Genomic DNA, 20,735 nt, shown 5'->3' on the forward strand with positions numbered 1-20,735 from the left:
TGATGCCTAGCCACACTTTCTTGTCTCTGCTTAGAAGCCTGAGTTTGATAATTTAGACCAGGGGGTCTCCAAAGTATGGCCCGTGGGCCACATCCAGCCCACCTTGCCTTTTCACCCAACCCATGTGGTCAGGCAGGCGTGAACGCAGGTGGGCGTGCATGCGGGTGGGAGTACAGGCATGCGTGTGTGCAGGCAGGTGGGTGGGCAGGAGGAATGTGTACATGTGGACGCAGATTCCTTCGGCCCTCGAAAATATGGAAAATATATTATATGGCCCTCACAGTGAAAAGTTTGGAGACGCCTGATCCAGACTAAAGTACACCCACTAAATCAATGAAGTTTATATAAGTATTACTTACCAAACTCCTTAGTTTAATGAATTTGCTGTTGTTGGAAATGTCAGCAGGTTGAAAATGTGGCAGCGAGACTGATTTCTGGGACTAGTAAATTGGATCATATATCCCTGGCAGTTTCCATGCTCAGTTGAAGGTGCTGGTTATGGCCTACAAAGCCCTTAATGATTTAGGGCCTTGATACTTGACTGAATCTCTCACTCAGGAATCATCTACCTGTTTTACACAGTCCTCTCAATCCGTGTGAAACAGGTAGATGTTGCTAAAAGTGGCCACACTGAGGCCAAAAAGGCAACAACAAGTAATCAGGCCCCCGATCTTTGGGATAAGCTTCCAACTGAGATACACTGTCTCCTTCCCTCCCAGTACTGAGGAAATTGATGAAAACAGGATTATAGAAAGCTGCCTTCAATAACGTAACCCTTGGCAGCTGTTAATATTAAGATTTTCTAATTGTTCTTTTTCTTTTTGTATGAATTTTAGATCTATATAACTGAACTGCAAGATTGGTTGTATTGTTACATAGGGTAATGTGGGGTTCTCAGTTTTCATCTGTAAACTGTCCAGAATAGTGTTTCCACTGAAGGGGTAGTATATAAATCAAATAAAGAAACTTATCTTACCAGTGTGGTGTCCAAAATGATAACAGAGACCAAGCCCAGAGCCAGTGATTCAATCTTAATGCTTCCCTCAGTAGAGGAATGCTCCCTGTGTTGGGAGAGGTTGATTTCAGCAATTCCCACCAGCCCCACAGTAATCTTTAAAAGGGTCTCTTCTAAGGAGAAAAAACATACATGGAGAACGTTTATGGGAGGAACAGGCAAATTACATTCCTCGCGTTCTCCTTATTGAACTAGTTCTAGTATGTAAAATTACTTCTTTTCTACTATAATATTCACAGTCATGTTCTGTGATCCTTTTAAGGCATGACATAATATTATTTGCAATAATATTCCATTAAGAAATTTTATAATCCCCCTTTTCCCCCCTCCATAGTGCCATATTTAGTCTAAATACCTGTCTCAGCCCTTGTAGACAGTGACAACTATTGCTCAGTTGTATTGAATATCCTTGGATTCTGCAGCAGCTCTACACCGGAGCATGTTGTGGTTGCATATTCCTCATGGTAACTGGTGTATATTTAACAGCATTAGGAGGAAAGCATTTTACTGTTTTTCCCTATCTTTAAATTTCTAAACTAGTTATGCTAAAGAATGCTTCTCTTCTTGTTGATGGAAAGATAATCTATCTAACACTAAAAACATGGTTTGTCTCTTATCATGTGTCAAGTAATAATTAAACAGCATTTTATAACTCTAAATATTGTAATTGCTTATAAACGAGGCACTTTCCAGTGTGTGGGGGGTGTGTGTGTGAAATCTAGCACTAACATTTCATTCTCTCTTTCCCCTATCCATAATCTAGAATGTCAGCAAAATGACTCATGGGATTTATGGAGGCCCATGGGGCATGGAGTGTTCTTAGTTCTGCTTCTTTGATAGTTTTAAGCCTGTTTTGCACTAGAGGAAATAAATTTCTTGAGTGTTGATATTAATTAGAATCAGTGTAGTAAATTCAGGCAGCTGTTCAAATATAGGCCATTAATTCATGATATAATGCATCTAATGACCACCACACAGTTGCTGTGGAGCAGCATGAGATAAAAGAGAGACACAGTATACAGTAGGAGACATACCCCATATCCTCAGGACTGGTATCTGGAGTTTCACTTATTCGCACTTTGCTGTAGTCCTACATCCAACATACAAGGGCATCTCCTCTTTGCCCCACCCTTGTGTATGTTGTATATAGGGTTCCCTCATATCCATGATTTCAGGCATCCATAATAGAGCATGGAACTGATCCGCCATAAATACCTATATTAGAATTGAATATGGACCAAAGAGATCTAGATTCAAATCTTCATCTTAGAACTTATGCCCTATGTGAGTGGAGTACATTTAAAATAAAATGAATTATAAGAGTTTGGAAAGCTACTTTTTAAATATAATCTGTCACAGAGAGAATTGAAAATTAACTTTTTATCTAATCCACTCTTCAAATTTTTATGACTGATTAAGTTGTTACACTGCTTGTCCTTTTCTTTTTTTATTTCAAAGAATAATGTGGAATTGATAAGAGATTGATAGAAAAACTGTATACCTGTTGAAAAATTTGGGAGAAAATGCCTCTAAACATTTCCTTTAAAATATTCAAAGTACCTAGAGAACACGGCTGATTATGCTAACAAATTTGCAGTATACACTCATTTTATATTACTTTTGAAATGTTAACTTTGATACACCCTTTTACCAAAAAAAGAGAGTAAAGGCTAGAATCTTATACTGGTGTATGCATAAGGTTCATGTAACTTCTCAAGACCAATTGACAAAGCACTGCAGTACACTTCAGTTTCACCATCAGGTGTGTGACCAGGCATATGACTGGGAGACACCCAAAACGTATCTATTAGCTGCTATCATTCCTGACAGGTTAAACACTCTTTACATGAATACTAATAGGATTCTGGTCAAGGGGTCACAATTAACTATTTGTAATTCATTCCATTAATGCTTTGCAAATCATCATTGCATCACAAGCCTCTTCTAACAATATTGCTAGTATTAATTACACCCTTATCACTCTCCATTCCCAATGAGCTGTATTCATGGGCATCAAAGTACTGGACTGCTAATCCTCGTTCTCAAACACAGATAACACAGACAAACACACAATGTATGGCTACCCCATGATTGAGCTTGATTTAATTTGGTCAACTTGAAAAGCTAGGCATTGCTTAAACTGTGCATTTACAGCACGATCCCTCTGAAGTCTGGCTGACAGTTCCATATTTTAAAAGTAGTACTAATTGACTAACTGATCGTGTATGGTACAGTGTTGTACATTTTTACCATTTTTGTTAGAGGCCGATCAAGAGAGTATAACCTTCTTTCTCTCCTAGCAACTTCCTAACCAGCTGCATTATTTTTCAATATTTGGTGTTTGGTTGTAAATAGTATTTAGAGAGGTTTTCTCTAACTTGATCAGGATTCCATTGTACCTCCTTGCCTGGGCAAACCACCTGAGCAAACTTATTGATGATACAATGTTAGATTTGCACATGCAGGAAAAGTAGTTAACATGAAACTACCAAGGACAGTGGGAACCTTAAGCCCGTGAAATTAGCATTTAATTTTTTAAACTGCAGTGAAGCACTGTAAAAAAATGGAACGATTAATTCTTCAGTAGCTTTCAGCCACTATTGCTTTAGTGTGCTACAATCAATCAAACAAACTGGGAAATGGTTTCTAGATCCTACGAAGGTACCCTTGAACTGTGAATCTTATTGATAATCAAATACCATGTTATCCTCTGGGCAACATTTTTAGGTTATTTTGTTTAATAACTATATACTTAAGTCCTCATAAGGATAAGACCTGCACACTGAGTCAGGAGATTTAAGTTGTCTTTAATGTTGACTGTGCTGGTGGAATGTACTTCCATTTGTGCTATTAAAAATGTCTTCACCAGTACCTCTGTATCTACTAAATGGTGTGTGTGACTTATGTACCTTCAATGCACTGCTTTAAGAAGGCTTTGTGGTGCTGCCAGGTGCAGTGGTTACAGTACTACCGTATTTTTCCATGTATAAGACTATGCTTTTGTCTAAAATCTTTAGACTAAAAATTGAGGGTCATCTTATACACGGAAGTAAGCTGAGGAGAGAACAAAAACAAGTGGAGGGGGAAGCAGGGATCAAAGCTATCATGCAGCGCTTTGATCCCTTCCCCCCCTTGCTAAGCCCCATTTAGATTTCTTAATTTTGGATTAGAAAAGTGGGGGGCATCTTATACATGGGGGCATCTTATACACGGAAAAATATGGCAAACCCCTTCATTCCATGCCCCTTTCACCAACACTTGAGTTACCCAATGCCAGGTTCCATTCTTCACCCACACCTACTGATAGTGTGTTTCTCAGTGCCCTTCTCAACACCATCCTAAGCTGGAACTGATGATGGAGTGGGGTATCCATTTTGATGTACATATAGGATATCTTCTGTTTATGGGCACATTGGCATTTTGTGGTATGTTTGATGGCTGCAGCTATGCACATTCAGCTTTTGTTTGCTGCTTCTGGTCCATTGAACTATGGTCCAAGATGGACCACACTGATCCATCTTGGTTCACCTGTGAATGGCTATACCTGATGTCTCCCATTCAGTATTGCAAATCAAAAAGGCTCTTCTAAATTGACCCCTTCTTTCCTTAGGGCTACCTCACCCATCGTCATGCTCCTGAAGAATGCCAACAAGAATGCAGCCCTGAAATGTCCAGCTTAACTGCTGTTATGGCATTCATGACAGGTGGCAATCTGGGGACTGATGTCGTAAGCCTTCCTTGGGTTATGCAGCATAACAACCAAGAATATACAAACATTACTTAGGTTCAAACTCATACCATTAAAAAACACCCATAAACAACACTAAAACACATTCAAAGCAGTAAGACGCAACAATCCATTTTTAAAAAACCATTCACCTGCTTGTGGAAAAACAGCAAAGATTGGGCCAGCCTGGCCTCTTGTGGGAGAGAATTCCAAAGTCCAGGAGCAGCAACAGAGAAGGTCCTCTCTTGTGTCCCCACCAAATGCACCTTTGAATGTGGCAGGACCAAAAGAAAGGGCTCCCTTGATGATCTTAACACTCGAGCAGGCTCATTAGGGAGATGCAATCCTTGATATAGTTTGGGCCTGAGCCATTTAGGGCTTTATAGGTTAGAACCAACACACTGAATTTAGCCTAGAAATTAACTGGCAGCTAGTGGAGCTGGTGTAACAGGGGAGTTGTGTATGTTTATGTAGCAGCCCAAAGAACTAGTGGATGGTGTCATTACAGAAGCTTGTAGATTAATGTTCTCCATAATTTTTTAAAAACTTCCAAGTTAGGAAACAGAACACACAATTAATTCTTGCTATAAAAACCCAACAGCATTACTGTAATTTATTTACTCATTAATGCAGAAGTACCCTACATTTCAGAGTGCAGCTTTGAGTTTAGAAATGTTTATAATGATGTGCAATGTTTGCTCTTGCAGTTTCATTAATATAATTTAATTTTCCAAGAATTATTGGGTGCATTAGTATGTGTGCCAGAACAAAGCTACTGTGAATGCTTGCCTATCAACAGGAGTAGAGAATATAGAGATGCAGTTACTGATTTGCTTATCCATCTGAAGCTGGGACTAAGGTTAATGGGATTTTCTCATAATTAATGATTATACTATGATACTTTCTGAGTTCTCAGAACTCCTTTGTATCATGCTACAGAATTTATAGCCCTTGATCACTTAGGCTACAACTCTTCCTGGCTCCTACTTCTACATCAAAACTGAAATGAATTTAGAATGAAATTATACACCTTTTTTTCTTTTAAAAACTCGCATTTAAATCCCCCATTTTAACAAGTTACTCCAATTTTGATTAATCTCTACTAGCTTTTACTTCATTCCTGGTTGCAATTTATAGTTTTAATTCTCCCATAAAATCCTGTCTGCTCCCTGAGTTGAACATCAGAGTAATCACACCTTAGTTGGAGATAGCATTCACTGAGGTGTGAAACTGGTCTTTCTTGTTGCAGTGTCTCAGGTGTGGAACTATTTCCCAATAGTTTTCATTAGTGATGTGCTTTGGACTTGGAACTAATTTTAAAAATGAAGTGAAGCAGGACATTTGGTGTTCAAACCAATCCAAACTAAAGTGAGGAAGCTCGAAACGGTTCTTGAGTCGGGGCTGTCTGGAGCACTGAATTTTGTTTTAATGGTTTGGATATTTAAAAGAGCTGGAGTGGGGGAGTTCAGGGATGCTGACCTAGAAAATCAAAGTGATGCCATAAGAAAGCCAGGAAGCCCCCCAAAAAGCCTAAGCACTTCTGGAGATCATAATCATAGAGGCCCTGGGAAGGCTCAGATCAACCAAATAAATTCTCTTGTCCTTATGATGATTTTGCATCTTGGTATGGTAAGAGAAAGGTGTTGGTCTGTTACAGATTGCTGTTTACATTGCTTTAATTTTCAGTAGGGGTGTGTGCACCAAAGATTTCTTATTTTCTTTTAGACTGTTGCAGATCTGTGTCATGGATGTCTTAAGTCTCTCATATAGGAGTTGAGTGGAACAAATCAGAGTAGCATTAGGAATAGAGTCAACATATTTTTCATCTCCTTCCCATTTTCTGTTTCACTTTTTAAATTCCTGTTGCTGTTCTTTATTTTTGCAGTACTTTGTTTTTTCTTTATTCATTGTACATGCCTGTGTTCCAGACATGGCAGTGTCCAGGCTTCTTCCTTCAACTTCTCCCTTCATTTGTGCATAAGGACAAATCTGAGGTTCTGTTTTGGGAAGTGGTTAAGAAGCTGGGATCTCCAGTTGGCTTAATCACACTTGCCAAAAGAGCCCTAGTTATACCATTTTGGCCATTATTTGGATTGTTTCAAAATTTTCTGTTTACATGATGCACAGCTAATGTCGATTCATTTGCCCTGGCAATCAGTTTATTTCCTTCTTGCCAGGAGGGTTGTTTTAAAATATAACAAGCATGTATTGCTTAATTCCTTATTGTTTCAGCATGTGTGAACATTGCTATTTATTTATTTTCTTTGCAAAGGGGTAGCATTTTTGGGTGCTGCGGCCACTTTATGGCCACCCTGCTTGTACACCTAAAATATTTGTTTTTAAAGATATCCGTAAACTGCTAGTAGTAGCCACTGGCATCCCAAAAACAACATGAATACATTACTCAGAAAGAGACAACCTTCCCCCTCCCTTGCGAGTGAAAGAGGGCTTGAGAAAGGGACATTTCCTGCATTGAATTCTAAAGGAAGGGGTGTAACATTAACCCCTGTACAATACTTTGCAAGTCTTTTAAAACCCACTTCCTTCTCCCGATGATGTTCAAAAGAGAAAAGAAAAAATAAAGCTAAGAACTGAGAGGGAGAGATATGTAGACAAATAAGGAAAGGGGGAGGAGTGAGTAAAGGAAGAAAGGGAAAACAGAAAGAGGAGAGAAGACTTGAAGACTTGTCCCGCTCTTTATATATATGACTTTTGTAATTTTTGTATTTTTTAAGGACAATGGTGGGGGGGGGACCTAATTGCCCCAAGAAACAGTGGAGAAAATGAATCTATACAAAATTAAAGAGCAGTGTAGCCTGCTATAAAGGTTCAAATAGAAAAGTATAGTTCAAAATAATGTAAATGCTCCCACTGATATATACATATATACCATGTGACCACTTGGAAAATATGTATCAGTACAACAGAGGGATGAAAAGAATAAGTGTAACTGTTTTTTGTTTTTGTTTTTTTGGGTGTTATGTTTTGTTTTGTTTGGTATTCTCAAAGGCTTTCACGGCTGGGATCCAAAGCAGGGGCATACAAAATACATGCACCAACATGCAATTCATGCTTGATAAGCCTTCATTCTTTACAAATTCAAAGCACCGCATTTCTGTTTGCTGCTATTTACTTGTTCACTCACTCTCACATTCACATTGTAAACAATGTTTGCACTGAGTGGAAAATTCTTGCTAGGTCTCTACTTCCTTATTTATTTATTTATTTATTTATCTATTTATTTATTTATCTATCTATTTATTTATTTATCTATTTATCTATTTATCTATTTATCTATTTATCTATACATACATACATACATACATACATACATACATACATACATACATACATACATACATACATACATACATACATACATACATACATACATACCCTGCCTATCTGGCCTAATAGACCACTCTAGGCGGCTTCCAGTATACAGTGGTGCCTTGCATAGCGAGCGCTTCGCTATGCGATGAAACCACACAACAAGGGGTCCTGGGCCATCGCTGGAGCGTTCGCTCAGCGATGGCCCCTATGGGCTTTTTTTGCTATGCGATGATCGTGCGGACGCGATCAAAGCATAGCGAACAGCTGATCGGCTGTTCCAAAATGGCCGCCACTAAAACAAAATGGCGACTGCTGTTTTGCCTCGCTAACGAGGCATCCAAAATGGCCACCGCAATGGAGGAAACTCGCAGAACGGTGAGTTTTAAGTCCATAGGAACGTATTAAATCAGTTTTAATACGTTCCTATGGGCTTTTTTATTTCACTTAACGATGGATTCGCTGAGCGAGGGTTAATCCGGAACGGATTAACCTCGCTAAGCGAGGCACCACTGTACTTCCTTATGTCCAATCTATTTCAGATTGTCCCTAGCCACTGCCCCTAAAGCAGTCATTCTCCTTGACGCAAGAACTCAGAGGATTCATTAGGCATGAATAGCAAGAACACCAAACAGTAAACAGCTGCACTTAAAAAAATAGACGAAAGCAAATGGCATCTTATATAACCTGATTCTCTTCCTGTTTACTCTGAGGCAACTTGCATTATGTTCAAATTTACTCCAAAGTAAGTGTGAACAGGATTGTGAATTTAGAGTACCGTACTTTTTGCTCCATAAGGTGCACTTCCCCCCAAAAAAGTGGGGGGAGTCTGTGCGTCTTATGGAGTGAAGGTCGCAATTTCGCCCCCACTGGCCCCGTGGGGGGGAGCCAGCCTTCCAGGACCCTTGCAACACTCCCCTACCCCCCCCCACAGGGCCAGAGGGGGCAAAATCGCCACCTTCTGGGACTCTTTTGAGGCTTGGGAAGATTCAGAAGAGTCCCTGAAGGTGGCGATTTCGCCCCCTCTGGCCTCCGGGGGGGGGGCTGGCTGAGCCTCCAAAGGGTCCTAGGATGTGTTCCATAAGACGGACCTCTTCATAAGGCTCACCAAATTTTTAGGAGAAGAAAACAGATTATTTTTTTCCTGTTTTCTTCTCCTAAAATGTGGTGCGTCTTATGGAGCGAAAAATACGGTAATTCAGAAGCAGTCCTTGGAATGTGTAATATTATGCTTCTAGTTATAAACAATTTTAAAAGATCTAATTGTTCTCTTATCTTTTTAATAATAATATTAATAAGATCCATCCAGCAAGAAAGCTTATGTAGGCTATACTTTCTTTTGAAAACCCTATAAAAGTTACCTTTCTTGTGGCTATTGTTTTCTCTGATCCTAAGCTTGAAGTGAATGGTAGAGGGCAAGGAGGACAGACATCTTATTTTATAGTGATTGTGATCATAAAGAGACTACTCAGCACAATGGTGGGTGGGAGGGAAAATAGTGTTCACATTAATATAAAGATAATTTGTTTCTAAAATTTAATACTGCAGGGCTGGTGAAAGAAATGGCAGAGTGCTACAGTTCTTTATGGCTTAATTCACCCTTCTCTGTGATCAAGATTGAAACAACATAAGCCAGAAATCTATTTTGGGTAGGGGATTGGGAGTCATTCACAGGTCTACTCACAGCTTGAGGTTTTTATCATCATTTTACAGAAGGATTCCTACCCATCCATTATGATATTGCCTGAAAGCAAAGTCTGAGCTTCATCCGAAGTGGACAGATAGATTCACCAAAATAAATGGTAGAAATCCTTTTTGTTAGATTAGGTTCCCTTGGCATTTGTTTTGCAAGTTAACTTTAATATTTGACCTTCAGGTTACCCATTTTGTGGACTGTCAGAAGTTAGTGTCAAAATTGCAACAAAGTACAACAGATACTGGCTGTGATGAACCTCTGGAAATTTGCTTAATACTGTCCCAGCTCTTATTTGTGAAGATTTTCTTGTCCTTGTCCTTTCAGGTTATATGAAGCTCAAAGCAACATGGGGTACCGAAAGTCCTATGTGCCTAGCACCAATCCCATCTCTATATGACTTCAGCCAATGATGGTAGAAAGCTTCAGTGAAATTTATGTCAGGATATAAACACGGCGGAACAAAATCTATCCACATGTTTTTTACCCATTTCATTTATTTTAATTCTATCATATGTTTAATTGTTTTTAGCTAGCATTTTAAAAATAATTTGTGAGCTTCCTTGGGCCTTTCACTGGAAGAAGGCAGCATAAAAAGGAAAATAACACATGAATAACTAAAATGTGAAAGTTAGATTATCTAAAATCCAGCCCTGTACTACATCCTGTTATATAACTCTAAACTCTGTCCATTTCTTCAAGTTTGATTCATGTGTCTAGAACAAAAGCCAGTGGGTTTGGTTCCTGAGGGATCATTTCCTTCTATACTTGCCTGCTAAGCATTTCACTGGTCTGTCTAGGCCAGTTTTATCCATGCATGACATACTTGTGGCTTGCTGCTGAAACTTATGCCTCTCTGCTTGCCCGTCACCTCTGTCTCTGTTTCCTTGCTGTTTGGTATTGGATGTCTCTCACATCCCAATACAACACACCTGAGAAAATGGCTGTTTCTTATCTTGGATCTATTCTGATTGTTGTTGTTTTTCTTGTACCTACTCTTTGTAGTGCAGCCTCTATCTTAGTCAGTTGTCAGTTGGCAATCTGCATTCATTCAAGTCCATTATAATAGGCACACAAGGACTGACAAATTCTTTGTACTTTTTGGGAAATACTAAATCTTGCATCCATTATTAATGCCCTTTAAAAAAAATAATGGTTTTTTTTCAATATTGATAATCATTCTCTATGAGTTAGTCTCCACTTTTTGTGGTGTTCAGTATTATTACTGTATTTCATGCCATCAAGTCAATTCTAATTTATGGCAACCCTTTCCAGAAGTGGTTTGCCATTCTCTTCTTCTGAGGGTACCCTGATACTGTACAGTTCATCCATGACTACACAGACTGACTGTTCTCCCAGGAGGAACAGTAGAGAATCAAACTCCCAGTCTCTGGCTCTGCAGCCAGGTACCTAAACCACTGAGCTGTGTTTATAGCCTTTTTAAAGAGGCAAGCCTATATAGTTTCACTCTGGCAGAAGATTAGAAAGGAATGCTTGCAGAAGACAGAAGGCGAATTGGAGTTTACATCTCTTCCTTAGAGGACAGGACAATACTGGATTCAATCTCTCTTCTATGTTTTTAAAAGCAGATTTTGCTCTTTATTCAAGGAACATTCATTGAAGCCATCAGGGTGTTGCGCCATTTCTAATGCACAACGTCTTCTTTGCACTATTTAAAGTTCCATACTTTTTTTAAGGCAATTTAATGGGAGGAATGAAGTTTTAAGTATTCTTAGTAACCCTGTCTTCCATTTTGGAGAACATTTTGTATTGCTTTCAAGCCATCTGTAGTAGCAAATCAGTGACAGAGTAATTATTTGAAATCAAAACTTTCTATTGTATTTAGCCATTGAGCCATCCTATCCTTGAATTTCCCAAAGAAGATGACAGCGCTGCACCAAATGAAATTTTCCATTGAAATATGTACATGCAAGGGCATACAGTTGAACCACAGCTTAACCTGATTGGTTCTTTTGTCCATCTATTGTAGTGAGTGAAGCATATGGTCTTGTTTTAATGAGTCATGGTTTGTGACTTTAGGCAGCTGTTACAGGATATGTAATGGGAAACTACTGTTGCCATAGAAACAGTAATTGATGCATCCTCCTGATAAGATCCTTGGGTCAGTCACAGGTCTTTCTGCTATAACCAGCCTTTTCATTATGCTGATAGTTCTTGTTAAGTGTTTATAGCCCTAGAGCAGCATAAAATTCTACAATGAAGAGTAGAGTGGTATCAGACCATAAGAATGTAACAGTACTAATCTGGGTGGTATAATATGCAAGCTAATAAGCACAATTCTTACATGAACACCTCAAAAATATAAGAATTCCTGAGAGCTATCCTATAGATAGATCAGCATGTTGGAGCTGTAGGATAAGAGGCAAAAAGTCAGTAAGAGTTACTGTCGGTTGCCATCTGCCATATCTTGTGGTATTTTGTGTTCTTTATTATTAATAAAGAACATAAAATCAATTCTGACTTATGGTGACGCTTTTCAGGGTTTTCCAGGTAGAAAATACTCAGAAGTGGTTTACAGTTTCCTCCTTCTAGCAGTGCTCTGGGACTGGACGACTTACCCAAGGCCACAGAGAACTGGCTCTTCTTGTAGGAGGCACAGTGGGGAATTGAACTCCCAACCTCTGGCTCTACAGCTGGTTATCTAAATCAGTGGTTCTTAACCTTTGTTACTCAGGTGTTTTTGAACTGCAACTCCCAGAAACCCCAGCCAGCAGAGCTGATGTTGAAGGCTTCTGGTAGTTGCACTCCAAAAACATCTGAGTAACAAAGGTTAAGAACCAGTGATCTAAATCATAGAGCTATCCAGTCAGCTTTCTTAGAAACCATCAATAAGGAGTTATCCTACAATAGAATTAAAAGGGGTTGTCAAGATCACTGGTTCTTAACCTTGGGTTACTCAGGAGTTTTGGACTGCAACTCCCAGAAGCCTTCACCACCAGCTGTCCTGACTGGGGTTTCTGGGAGTTGCAGTTCAAAAGCATCCGAGTAACAAAGATTAAGAACCACTGGTCAAGATAACAAGGTTGTCAGGAACCCACCAGGTGGTCCTAGAAATGAATGGACCAGTCATGAGGCATGTAGAAGGCAAATATCCAGGAATCTTGCTTAGCTTCTGAAACACTGAGGCAAGTCTTGCTTTTTCTTATCATACACCATCCCCCTCAGTCTCTTTTCCTATGTCTTTGTAATATGTTGATTCTCAGCTTAAATGAACTGAACTTTCTGCCCACTGCATCAATTAGCAAGGGTAAGGGAACATATGTTGTCAGACATATGTGATTACTACTTAAGGACATATGGTTATTATAATTTCCTTATATACACACTCTTTAAGACAATCCTAGCAAAATGTGCCAAGTTTTAGATATTTGCTAGTTGAGAACATTCTCATAGTTATTGCCTAATAACAGCAATAACTGAGAACCATCAAGTCGATTCCAACTTATGGCAACCCTTTTGAAGGTTGTCTAGGCAGAAAGAATTCAGATAAAGTCGAACAGTCCCTTCTTATGGGGATGCCATGGGATTGTGAGGCCCAGTGGAGAATCAAAACTCCATATACCTAAGTCCAGCCAGACTAGTAGCTGCCCTCTTAGGCCCAATTATAACCTGAAGTGGCATAGTTCCTTCCAGTGCCATTCCATGTAGGGTTTACAACAGAAAATTTCCTCGTTTTTTGGACTACAGCTCTCAGCATGTCCCCAGTTTCATTTTTACTTAGTTGCTTTAACTTTAAATGAAGTGGTGCAAGGAGTGGGTTGTGCTTTTGTGCTTGAAACATGAAGCACCTGAAGAATGGGATAGTGCTCTGACTCACTTGCCTATGAAACCCTTAAGCTGGACTTTAAAGAAAATTTCCTTACATGTTGTAGCATCTACATACCTATGGTACACAGAAAGGATATTGCCCTCGTCAAAACACTGTGACTATGCTTTTTCAACCTGGCAACTACTAAGTGGCAGGAACATCTACCAATGATTCTTTCAAAGCTAAGGGATGACCTAAAGGACAGATTGGAGGTGAATTCTAGCTCACAGCCTGCACAACACAAGTGTTAAACATTTACCTATTGAATCTTAAACCCAAACATTTCCTACAAGGCTTCATCTGTTCTCAAATTAGCTCTAGTGGTAAATGAGCTTCCTCTAACATTTTGCATTATTAAAGATTTTCCATTCAGTATATGCAGCCGTCAGCAAAGCTAGTCAAAAATAGGGTACATGAGTGATAAGCTTAATATGTTTTCTCTCCTTTATAAAGTGACTGGAAGATCAATTTCAGCATGTCCTCTTAAAAATATATGAACTGACTTGCATGACAAGCCAAGAAAGGGAACACAGCTTGTAGTATATTGTGCCTCTTCTATCATTCTTTCATGATTTATTTAGAATGTTTCCAAGATTCAAAACTGAAGTTCATATTGATTTTACACTGCAGAGTTCATTTCACAAGTTTCTGCAACTTTGTTGCTGCATTAATATTGAACCATAAACAAGTCCTGTCTCATCTGCAGTGATATGGGAACTGACAGAACTAGACACTCAATGGCATGGTCAAGATTTCCTAAATGCTGAATAGGGAGGAGAGCAAGCCAGTGTGACCTTGAGCAAGCTACACAGTCCTAGAGTGCCCCTAGATGAAGGGAATGGTAAACCGTTTCTAAGCACGGTATACTGAGAAAACCCTGGAAAGGGTCACCATAAGTCAGAATCAGCTTGACAGATCATTAGCAATGTTGTCAAGTTTTCTGAAACTCCTTTACTGAGGGACTACTAAACTTACTTAATTGAACATCTGGAAGCAAAACCATTGGGCCATGTTAGCAGATTTACCATTGGGCCATTGGGCCATGTTAGCAGAGAACAATTGATAGGGTGTGTTCAGTGACTTAATCCTGCTGGAATAATGGTTAATATCAAAATGAATTTAGGGGCTGTGTATGCCACAAAACAACTGCTTGAATGGGTGATGGTATTTCTACCTTTCTAATCCAGACCAAAAGATTTTAAACTGTATTAGAAAAGCATCATTTCTGAATAGCTTTTGTAGTAATTAAGCCTCAGTTCATGAATTATTAAGCACACTTATTTTCAATGTTCTAGAGTTGAAAGGTTTCCTTTCATTGCTAATAAAACACACACCCCACTGAAAAGAGGTAATTAGAGCATCAAAGGCAGTGAAGCATCTTATTACTTAAAGCTTTGCCTAGAAACATTATCAGTTGGGTTATCATCATCCTATAGCAAGACCTGACAAATTTTACTCATAAGGAAATGGGTTAATTTTCAATTGAAAGAACAGAATACGTGCCATATTTCTTCCACTGTTATGAATGTAATGCCAACCCTTCCTTTTCCAAATTGATGCTCTTGAAGGAAATGCTGTACCTTGATCTAAATGTGCCATGTAGACCATCTGGTGGTGGTGGTGATGGTAATCCATCCAGACGCATGCCTTGTACTGTACTTCCATTTTTTAAAAGCTCCTGTTCTTTCCATAAGGTGGCTCTAGGGCAAACATACTAGAGTGTCATCGCTGAATAGTCTTCTTGGCTCAATGCTATACATTGCAAACCTATAAGTTCTGTCTCTTAAGTTCCCATCGGTTAACACATTACCCATTATTGCCTACAAAGTCCCCCTGGCTGTTGCTCTGATACATTGTAAAAACATTAAAAGTTGCTTAATGCTATGTAAGATCATTATTCTACGTAGACCAGTAGTGTTTATTGCGACCAAACCTGTGAAGTGTTGATAGATTGAAAGGGAAAAGTCACTTCCACATACTTCCCTCCCAAGTTGGATAGTACTCTTTGTAGCCTGACCTGCAACTGTTTTTTTTTTAATTTTATTTTATTTCACACAGAAAAAAAGCAAGACTAGGGCAAAGTTTATGATGCATGTATACTTACTCAGCATATACTGAAAATGAAATTGGGGGAGCAGAGGGGTTAACCAGCAACTGTTAAGGACAGTGAGAGGAAGGCACATAGGAAGAAGTATGCCTTCTCTCTCTCTCTCTCTCTCTCTCTCTCTCTCTCTCTCTCTCTCTCTCTGAAATGGGAGTGGGAAGAGGAGATATGAGATCCTCTGTGTGTCAGGAGGCAGGAGATGAGTAATCATTTTTGTGTAAACTTCTATGCATAACAAGTTTCCCATCTTCTGCAAGTGTGACGATCCCTTTAGCATGTTTTACCCCTTCAGACTTGAAAGAGGCCGTATCTAAGAGCTAAATTAGAGACTGTAATTAGTGTGTCATTAGAAAAAAGAAAACACACTAGTATTTTAGCCACGCATTGTATCTGAGCGATCAGAATGTAACTTCAGCTGATATTTGATACCTGATGGCCAATCACAAAACAAAGCAAGCTAGTTAGCAAGCTACAGGTAATCAGGAGACCATGTGGAATCAGAAAGCTATTAATATTTCCGGAGTCACTGCTTTTATTAAAACTACCTGTTGCATATACTTTGGCCCCATTATGAAGCATAAAGCATAAAGGAATGGATACTATAGAGATCATGCAATGAGAGTAGTTGCTCCAGTCTAAACACTTGACAGATATGGTACTTCTAGGGCAATAAGTAGTGCACCATATAGCTACTCAACGTTTGACACCATAGGGATGAAAAGGCCAATAGATATCAAAACACAAAGCGACTATGTGTTTTAATTAATATAGAAATAAAAAAAATCAGCATTGTAGTGTTAAAAGTGTGCTATTGCCTCTTTTTAACTTGACTTAGAAGTAACACACACACACACACACACCTATGGACTCCTTTCTCTTTGTTTATCATACAGCTTTCATCGTGCCATCAGATGGGTGGGATATAAGTTAAATAAATAAATAAATAAAATCCACAGGGGGATTCTTGTGACCCATGGATTTAGGGCCTCCCCATTTTTAAAAAATTGTTTGCTTGCTTGCTTAAGAATCCCTGTTTTTCTCAGGAGAACTTCAGGATAGGCAATTTTTGCATCAGGGCCAGAGGGGAGTTCTCGAAGTTTCCTCATCCACCGCAGACAAAATTAGAAGGCATTCTGGCATTTCCTGAAAAAAAGTTTAAAAAAAAAACATGAGTGGCCCAAAGTAGCCAACAGAAGGGACTTGGGTTAAAATTTGGATCTCCAGTGGTTGCTTACCACTAGTTCAGTCCTTTTGGGGAGCATTGCTAGGAAGACAAGCAGCTGAGAAGATAAGGGTATCCTACCCATGCATGATGGTCCTGACCGAGGCCTGGCCCTTGCATGATTACTTGTAAGTTAGAAAATAAAACACGTTCAGTTGTGTGCTGTGCATTTAAAGCCTCATGTTCTTAGAAATGAAAAATGAATGAAACAAGTAACGAAAAAGGAAATGAATGAGAAAATAACAAATGGAACATAAAATGAATGTAATGAAACAAATATCTCAAGAGAGTCCCACCCACCCTCCAACATTTTCCTTGAACAATTTTAAATAAATTGTAGGAGAAAATGCTGTCAGAACAGTCTAAGGGCAAATCACACAATCCTGCTGCATTTATACTTGCTATAATTTCACAATGACATTCCTGGCTGAGAATTGTAATTTGTTCCACTAGATCCAAACTCATCTCACAGACTTCCAGCTCTCGGGTTTAATATAATATGCTCCCTCAGTGGCAGCATATTATATTAAACCTACATCTGTGGCATAGATATGGTCCATGTCTTCCATTCCTCAGTTTTCTTCAAGAAAACTAGAGGAGTTTTGTCGTAATTATCAAATATTTGTCAATATTTTCTCCTTTCTCTGTGTTGGTCTCACCTCTCATTCTTCTTCATGTATACCATTGTTCCATGCCTCTCCACCCCTCCCCATTTTTAAAGTCTGAATGAATTTTATACATCTAAATTGCCTTAAGGTGAACAGAATTTGAGAAATGTAAATTGACAATTGTAATACCTGTGGGCACCGTTCTATTTCCAATTATGTAAATGCAAGTGTATGCTAGTCTACTCCCTAAACAAGAAGAACACGTCATGCTAAAAATAGTGCACCATACATCTCCATTGGAAACTTTGCTACAGTAAAGCATATGGTGCCAAACAAAGCTTGCAGAAATAAACAGAGATTCTGCTCAAACCTTTGAAACATTTTCTCTCTGTGTGTGTTTTGACATGCAGAACAGGTTATTTTTCAGATAACAATACGTAACATCATTCTAAAGCCCACCGGGAATCTCCTTTATTTTAAATGACTGGGCAACTTTCTGTTTTGTAGCTGACACAGTGGGGAGAAATTCTTTGTGGTGTATTTAGTTCAACCTGTAGTCTAAAGGTCTGTTCGTGGCACAGACCAATCTCTCTGTTTTACCTTTTTTTAAAAAACTGCTTGTGCAACTGTACTATTGTAAGATAATTCCTGCACTTAGAAACTTTTGCTCTGTTTCTGTTTAACTTACATCCAGCTCTGGCAGATAGCACTGAAGACTCAAATCTAATCAATGTATTCTAAAGCATTTTAGTAAAAAGTACTTCTGTAGGTTTTCTTTGTATAGTTCCTGAGGAAGGCTGTAAAGTGTTTGGCCCAAAACACATGGGGCAAATTTTGAAGTGAAATAATTCCCTACAATTTTTACATACATCCTGAGACTTTTGTCTTTCTTTCATAATCAGTTCTGTAGGTGGAGGGACCTCTCACTTTTATGGATTATCCAGATGCCAGGTGAAGCCTGCATGCATTTATGCTCACTAAGCTAAAAAATAAAATAAAATAAAATAAAAAATAAAAAAGCCCACCTATGGTGGCCAGCAAAGTTCTAGATCTCTTCTGCCCCTTCCTATTTTTTGCACTACTAGGGCCAAACAATACATTCCAGTTACCCCAACTTTTGAGGAGGAAATTTGTTAAGTCCTGAAAATAACTGTCATGTCTGGAACTTTTCACACTTCTTGTCGTTTGGAGACAAGTTTGATTTGTTTTGTAATTGTACTTTGGAAGGTTAGCACAGATTTCAGTTACTGTAATGGAACGTATTTTCCATCCATGTGTATAAAATATATATTTATGAATTTAAAATGCATTTATGATGGTAGTCTAACTCACATTCTTGTCATGGAAGTCTAGGAAGACACTGCCCTAGAGAAACGGGTTTCTCCATTAAGTGGAGGAAACCCTGTCGATATACCATTATCCTTCATTTGTAGCAAATTTGCAGACAATGAATCTCCAGTGGATTAACAGGTACACTTATTTCTTGAAAAGTTTTCATTTTCAGTTCAATATCTTAGGTTTATGTCTCATTTTTATCCCTTACATCAGTATCACTCAAAAGGATGCTCTGGATGGTTGTATCTGCACTACGTAGATCTGTTAGTTTGGTGCCACTTTAACTGTTTGATAAGGTACTTTGAATGCTCCACTGGACAATTCTGGTGCGTTCCTCTGAGCTATAACAGAACCTTACCAAACTATTAAACCAGCATTCCTTAGGAATGACTAGAGGGGGCTATCTGTTTCTCAATACAATCTCTGACCCAATCTCTCTCTTTCCTTCTCTCTCTCCCTCACTGTATAACAGGAGATTTAACCAAGCATGTCTGTTTTCCTCCCCTGCCCTTTCCTTAACAGGTGACCTCATGCATTTGCCGCCGTATCTTAGAATGGACTTTTTGTTAAACCGAGGTGCTTCAGGCACAAGCAGAGACGTGGGTTTAGGACAGACTTGTCTGGAACCTCAAAAAAGCCGCACCTTGAAGCGCCCAACTGTCTTGGAACCAATACCCATGGAGACTTCTTCCACAAGAGAAGGACAGTCATGGCAACCTGGTGCCGTAGCAACATTACCTCAGCGAGAAGGAGCTGAGCTAGGACAGGCAGCCAAAATGAGCAGCTCCCAAGAATCTCTTCTGGACTCCCGGAGCCACTTGAAAGGAAACAATCCATACGCAAAATCTTACACCCTGGTATAACAAAAGAGCATGGCTGGACAGTGGCTGTAAATACTTAACAATTATTTAAAAAAAACCAATCAAAGCTACCTTTTTTATTGAATTCCAATATTTATAATTAAAGAAGAAGATTGCCAAAATATTTGGGACAGAAAAATGCAACCGACAGACAGTGCAAAGACTCTCTGGCTTTTTTTCTGTCTGAGTGTGAGCTTCATCCGACTGAGCCTCCTGACTTTTTTTGGGAAAAAGGAGTCCAGTTTTTCTGATATTCACAAGCGTTTGTGTTTTTACTGATTTTCTACAAAGTGCATGGGGACTAAATAAAATATTTTAAACTGGGAGTTCCATCACATACGAGTTAGGAGGGAAACAATTTTTTAAAAAATCACCCTATTTGTGAATTTAAAGGGATATTTATTTGAGAAGGCAAAAAAGGTCTTTTGTCATGTTTTGCACATTTTTTTTAATTAGAAAGTGGGTCCTTCCCTGATCTTTTTTTTCTTTTCTTTCACTGTTAATTAGGATGAGTGCTGTGAGTCAGTGAAGTGGGGAATGGTGGGGGATTCGGTTTGGTTTTGGCATTTTTCTCTTTTTTTAATATTAATTTAATGAGACACTCTTTGCATTTTGTCTATGCGAAATAAAAGGGTCTTCTGCCTTTATCTCTGTGTCTGGATTGCCTTGCCTTGTTTTCGCTTAAGCTGTATTTATTTAGCACTGGATCATATAGTCGTTGTAGATTTATAACTTCCACTCACATAACTGCAAAAAGATTTTTTAACAATAGGAGAGGTTTGAACAAAACTCTCAGGGACTTTCCGAGTGAAGGAACGTCTTTAAATTTAATTTTTAATAGTGTTATCAAAACCAATGAATATTAATGATATGATGCCTTTGAAAGGGATGCTATTTACATCAACATTTTCTTAAGTTTGTGAATATTTTCTCTTTCTCTTGAAACACCAGTGATGATCACTAAACTAGGTAATGAGGTGGCGATATTGTATAAATTTTGTTTTGCTTCTTT

General features: G+C 38.8%; 1 protein-coding gene across 4 annotated transcripts in view; it reads left to right on the forward strand.

Moving 5' to 3' along the window:
• The window catches only part of DSCAM (DS cell adhesion molecule), a 427,910-nt gene extending 407,540 nt beyond the window's left edge, over positions 1-20,370 (forward strand). For all 4 annotated transcript variants that reach the window (XR_013543612.1, XR_013543613.1, XM_072994153.2 and 1 more), the window contains one exon: positions 19,386-20,370. Coding sequence is in view for 2 of the 4 variants with exons in the window: in XM_072994153.2 (XP_072850254.1) it covers positions 19,386-19,726 (341 nt within the window). In the remaining 2 variants the exon portion in view is untranslated. The remainder of the gene's footprint in view (positions 1-19,385) is intronic.
• Positions 20,371-20,735: the final 365 nt, after the last annotated feature.

Source organism: Pogona vitticeps, chromosome 3, assembly GCF_051106095.1.
Source record: "Pogona vitticeps strain Pit_001003342236 chromosome 3, PviZW2.1, whole genome shotgun sequence".
Classification (NCBI taxonomy): Eukaryota; Metazoa; Chordata; class Lepidosauria; order Squamata; family Agamidae; genus Pogona; species Pogona vitticeps.